Source organism: Aegilops tauschii, chromosome 1 (genome assembly GCF_002575655.3).
Source record: "Aegilops tauschii subsp. strangulata cultivar AL8/78 chromosome 1, Aet v6.0, whole genome shotgun sequence".
Lineage (NCBI taxonomy): Eukaryota > Viridiplantae > Streptophyta > Magnoliopsida > Poales > Poaceae > Aegilops > Aegilops tauschii.
The window spans coordinates 15,420,267-15,425,520 of NC_053035.3; the positions used below are offsets into that span (position 1 = coordinate 15,420,267).

The following is a 5,254-nucleotide window of genomic DNA, read 5'->3' on the forward strand; positions in this document are numbered from 1 at the left end:
GTCACCCTGTTAATGAGACAACCAGACGAATTAGTAACAGTTTACCATATTAGATTTATTGACTACATAATTTATATGATACTCAAAGAACTTGATCACATGCAAGTAAATTCAATTACCAATTGTAGTTATTTTTTTATTGCCTCATATGAGCACACACTTGGCTGCATGTTGCAGTATACATGGTGCTAGTTTTTATATTTGCATTAGTGTTAGCTACTGCCAGAAAGTTTTATATTTTTGCATGTCTATTGTTATTTTTGCATTAGTGTTTGGTAATGTCACGAAGTTATATATTTTCTTTCAACAAGATGGACGAGCTGAATGGAGAAATAGTATGCGCCGTAGAAAAATGGTGCAAGCTTGTTGCCGCTCTATCGAGCGGTCAACGCGCTAGAGTGCCTGATACAACATTGCGGAGCATGCTGCAGATACCATCTATTAAGATGCGTACCCTACTGATTAGGTATATGATTGAGAATTTTCAGGCCAGCACGGCCAGATTCATTATACAAGAGCAGGTTGGGGAGGTGACTCTCGGTGCGGTCGACGTCGAGTGCATCTTTAACCTCGAGAACCAAGGACTGTCCGCTTCGGACATTCTGACTGAAGAAGGCGAGGACTTCAAGGAGTGGGTGCCGCCACAATTTCTCACTAAGACATCAGAAAACATAGTGATAGATAATCTCATTGAGGACATAATTAAAAGTAAAGCCACCGACGACGATTTCCTTCGGAAAGTAGTCCTTGTCCTGTTAGGAACAATTATTGCTCCCATGTCGAGCAAGATTGTGCCAAAGCAGTACTACGCTTTGGTCGATGATGTGAAACGTATTTCAAAGATTAACTGGAATGCGTTCACCCTGCGTGTTCTCCTTGATTGCCTTCGTATAGTCAAGAAAGGCAAACACCTCCGCCAATGGCCGAAAGGCAATTTGGCTCTGTTGCAGGTACACATATGAGACCTGTTGCATAATGTCAATTATTATATCATTGCAATTTTATGTGATGTATTGTACTAACTCTAAATCCTTAATTTTTTTTGTAGTACTTGTACTCAGAGAAGGTGCAACCTGTCGAAGGCGAATGCGCCTATAATCCCAACTTGTCCATACAACCTCTTATGAGGAATTGGACAGAAGGTGCAGCCACTAGGAGAGACCGGTTCGACTATGATAATGGGCGCGGCTGTGGTAACGTCAAGGTAAGTCATTGTGTTCTGTCTTTCTTAAATGTTTTGTAACTTATTAATATATATGTTTTATTCAACACATGTAGTTCAATATCGCATGCAGATCGAAAATAATATCACCCAAGAGTATAGGGCGCAGGAGTCCAAAATTCCAAATAATGCGCCTACCATGAAGCCAAAAACCAAGCCTGCAAATGGAAACGCAAGGAAGTCGACGACAGCCCCAATGTCGGAAGATTTGATGGAGCTTCTAATGAAGCAGTGCATGGACTTCATACACACCCAGATGAGGCAAATCCCTGATCAAGTTGCTGAGGTCTCACACCCTAACTTTCTAGTTTACAGTATGTTTGCTGTTTTAAACGATGCAAGCATTACTAAATTTATATTTCTATTGCAGAGGTTGTTGGAGAAGTTGAACAAATCAGGTGTCATGTACAAGCCGGCTGCTGCCGTGCCATCCGCGGACAATGATGTGGATGAAGAACTGGATTTGTTCGAGAACGGTCCATATGAAAAGAAGGAATTCGTGTACAAGGATGACATAGACTCATGCGGAGAGCCTGTCATTGACATGACGCAGCCTGATGAAGCGGTTCCCAACCATAAAAGCGTACCTAAGGTACTATGTATATATATTTCTGTCTATAATTTTCTCCTTTAATTTATTTACGTGCTGAAATGTTCACACGATTTTGTTTGCCAAACAGAAAACCCCACCGAAGATGAATGGACACAAGGAAGCTTCACCTATTAAGCGTAATGATGAATGTGGCGCTACACCCGAAAACCCTTGGGTCGTTGGTACTTCTACTCAAGCACCTTCATCGGACATAGACATTTGTCCATCTTCTGGCAGCAAGTTCATGGCTAAGGCGAATGGAAGAAAGGGTGCAACAATCGATAAGGATGAGGAAGTTATGTCCGGTAAGCGCAAGCGGACTGTTCCTAAGAAATTTGAATCCCCCTACGCACTTGACAAGCCCAGCAGGCGTACCAACCGTGGTCAGAAACCCTCCGGTACTACTACTGCTAGTAGAGGTATCGTAACTAACATTCTTAATTTGTTATATACTACGAATGCATATGATCACCATTGTTGACGTTCATATTATTTCATGCAGCTCTCTTTTCTGAAAAATCATGAGCCGGAGGTTGTGGCAGATGAGTTGACGCCGGAAATAATTGATGCAGCTGTTTCATTTTTCGAGTTAGCTGCTAGCACCGAGAAGAATAAGGGGAAGAAAGTTTACTACAGTGAATGGCGTGGCATATCTCTGACTTCCGAAAGGATTCGACCGGTACTAACTCACAGATGGTAGTCGGACGATGTAAGTACTACTTGCATGTCCTGTTATTAAAATTCTCAATAATCTATGTCTCAACTTTCAACATGTAATGCCCTGATATTCTATGAAGGTTATTGATGCTTATATGGGACATTTGGAGCTGCGCGTTGGTCATGATCGTTACCTCTGTCCAGCGTGGAGGTCCAAATTCCTTGTAGATTGTGCTATCGCACGAGATGATCCATTGCCGTCGAGCTGCAACATGGATAGTGCTCTGTCTAAAGCTGGAGCAGTTAATAGAGTCACGAAAGAGTATACTGTGCGTGATAAGGTACGTTATGTTTGTAATTCTTCACTACAGGACATTTCATCAAGTATTTCGTTTGATCCACACTGGTTTTTTGCACTGTAGACGTATATCGCGTTGAATATCGACAATGCCCACTGGATGACCGTGGTCATGCACTTGATCAAGAAAGAATTCCAAGTTCTCGATTCACTCTATCCTCTGGACCTGACAGAAAAGACTGTCAAAGCACTGGTAATATAACCAACATTTGTACCATTGGTCTTACATGTTGTTTATTATTCGTCTTTAACACTATCCTCTTTATAGCGAATGGCTATAGCACACGATATGCAGGTAGCAAATCTTATTACACAAGGGAAATATCCGAACGTAAGTAAGTGGCCTATCAAGGAGTATGACATGCCCCAGCAAGAGGATGGGTGAGTTAATAGGACATCATGCACATTCAAACAACAACACACATGTTCGTATTGCCCACCGCTAATGTTTGCATATGTACCAGGAGCTCTTGTGGACTTTTTGTCACAGAATGTCTAGAACATTGGGACGGGGCCCGAATGACCCGCGATTTTTCACAGGTATGCTATTATTTACGTTTGTAGACTAGCTAGTATGGTCGTGTAGCAACTTCGGTTCATGTAACCTTTATGTCATTTTTTGCAGGCCACCGTTGACGCAAGGAGAAGACGTTTCGTCGCCGAGTTGATTATGTCACCTTCGAACACGATGGAGTGTGTGAAGAACAAAATTCGCGAAATCGCAAGGAAAAGGCGCGCCTGAAGAATTCATGCGGCATGCAAGATTCAAGTTTTAGTGGTTTGGATTTAGTCCGGTCGAAGGTTTCGACGGCATGATTATCTTAGGGTTTCTATCATTTTTATGTAATAAACAGGGCATCTCGAATATTGGGACACATACATGTGTATGTGTCTGTCAGACAATTCGCTCGTACCAGACAATTCGGTCATACAATTTGCTTAGAGAAGACAATTTGGTTGTACCAATAAAGTTTTGGCTTCACTTATCAATTGTTCTCGCTTAATATTTTTCTCGTTCTCCAATTTTTTATAATTGTATTTTTCACATTAATAGTATTCGCATTCTATTTTTTCTCTTCAACTGCTCTCCTAAGTTTCATATAAAAAATTTCACATTCTTTACTTTTTTTTAAAACTCTACCAAGCTTAGCCTTAGCTATATGCATGTCATCATCTTGCATAATCTCCTGGTAATTCCCCTCATCACATGATTATGAAAAGTAGTCATGTTAGCTAAGTAAATATATCGAGGCAAAACGTAATATTACACAGATGAAAATTAGTCATGTCAGCTTGTTGGCTCTATCGCGTGTTATCAGGCATCATGTTTTTCTATTTTGTTTTACAAACCCGTCATTTTTTCATTGTATGTATAATTAACTTTTTCTGTACTCACCATGATGCCAGGCACGGCCCATCTAACCATGTGAGAGGCCCCATAGGCGGCCTATCGTGCCGGCAATGCTACACCAGCCCATTTTGCCAGGTTCACATCAATCTTTCCCCTTTTCTCATTTCCCTTTCCAAATCCCTAGCCCTCTCTCTCCATTTGCGCCTCCAAATCTCGACGGCGAAAGCATGACAGCGAGCTGGGCGTCGGGCGGCGGCGGCGGCGGCGAGAAGAGCGGTGGCGACCGCAAGTTAGGTCGAACCCTGGGTCCTGGAAGCAGGTGGGGCGGATTCAGTGGCACAGGAGGCAGTAGCGGCGGATCGAGTGGAACATGGGATGGGGGTTTCGTGGGCGGCGGCGGGCCGGGAGAACCCACGGCTAGGGTTTCTTCAGTGCTACACTTTGGTGGCAAAAAGGTAAGTTCTTTACCGTTGTTCTTTACATCCCAGCATTATCGCCCACAATTCATGACATGTGGCCATGACAAGCTCCATCAATATGGTCATCAGGAAACTCCTGGTGGCCGTGTCTGCATAGATGCAGACAATTTTGGCAGCGCATTCGTGGGATGTGTGTTTGTGGTTAGTCTACTGAGCATGATCTTCAAACTAGTACCGCTATTGCGGTCAAGCTGCAAAAAACTTCAGTGTTTAACGATTGCAGTGACAAGTTCAGTTATAAATTGACTTGAATTGCTCATGATTTATTTAGGATGATATCACTTCTGAGTATGTTGAATGGGTTGATGGGGAGTGGGATAGCAAAGCAAAGTCAGTCATTAAGTATCTTGCCATGAAGAACAAGAAACTGGAGACTAAGATTACAGAATATGAAGCTGAAATTAAAAGGAATGAGAAAGAAAAGAGGGAAATGGTTAAGATGCACAAGGAAATATTTCTCTATAGGGATAGGATTTTAGGATTTGGAGGTCTTCTGTATCTTGGCCTGCTTGCCATTATGATTGCTGTCATAGTTAGCAAGTAGATTGTTCATAAACTTATTGACATCATTGTAATTGACATGATGAAATGCTGG

At 42.2% G+C, this 5,254-nt stretch overlaps 1 protein-coding gene across 1 annotated transcript; it reads left to right on the forward strand.

Annotated features, from left to right (window-relative positions):
* Positions 1 to 422: 422 nt before the first annotated feature.
* On the forward strand, positions 423 to 3,571 carry LOC109742450 (uncharacterized). The gene is made up of 11 exons (XM_020301530.1): positions 423 to 950; positions 1,049 to 1,204; positions 1,296 to 1,508; positions 1,593 to 1,814; positions 1,903 to 2,238; positions 2,317 to 2,493; positions 2,612 to 2,812; positions 2,894 to 3,022; positions 3,125 to 3,210; positions 3,294 to 3,369; positions 3,455 to 3,571. The coding sequence occupies exons 1-11, from the start codon at positions 423 to 425 to the stop codon at positions 3,569 to 3,571; spliced, it is 2,241 nt and encodes a 746-aa protein (XP_020157119.1).
* The last annotated feature ends 1,683 nt before the right edge of the window (positions 3,572 to 5,254 follow it).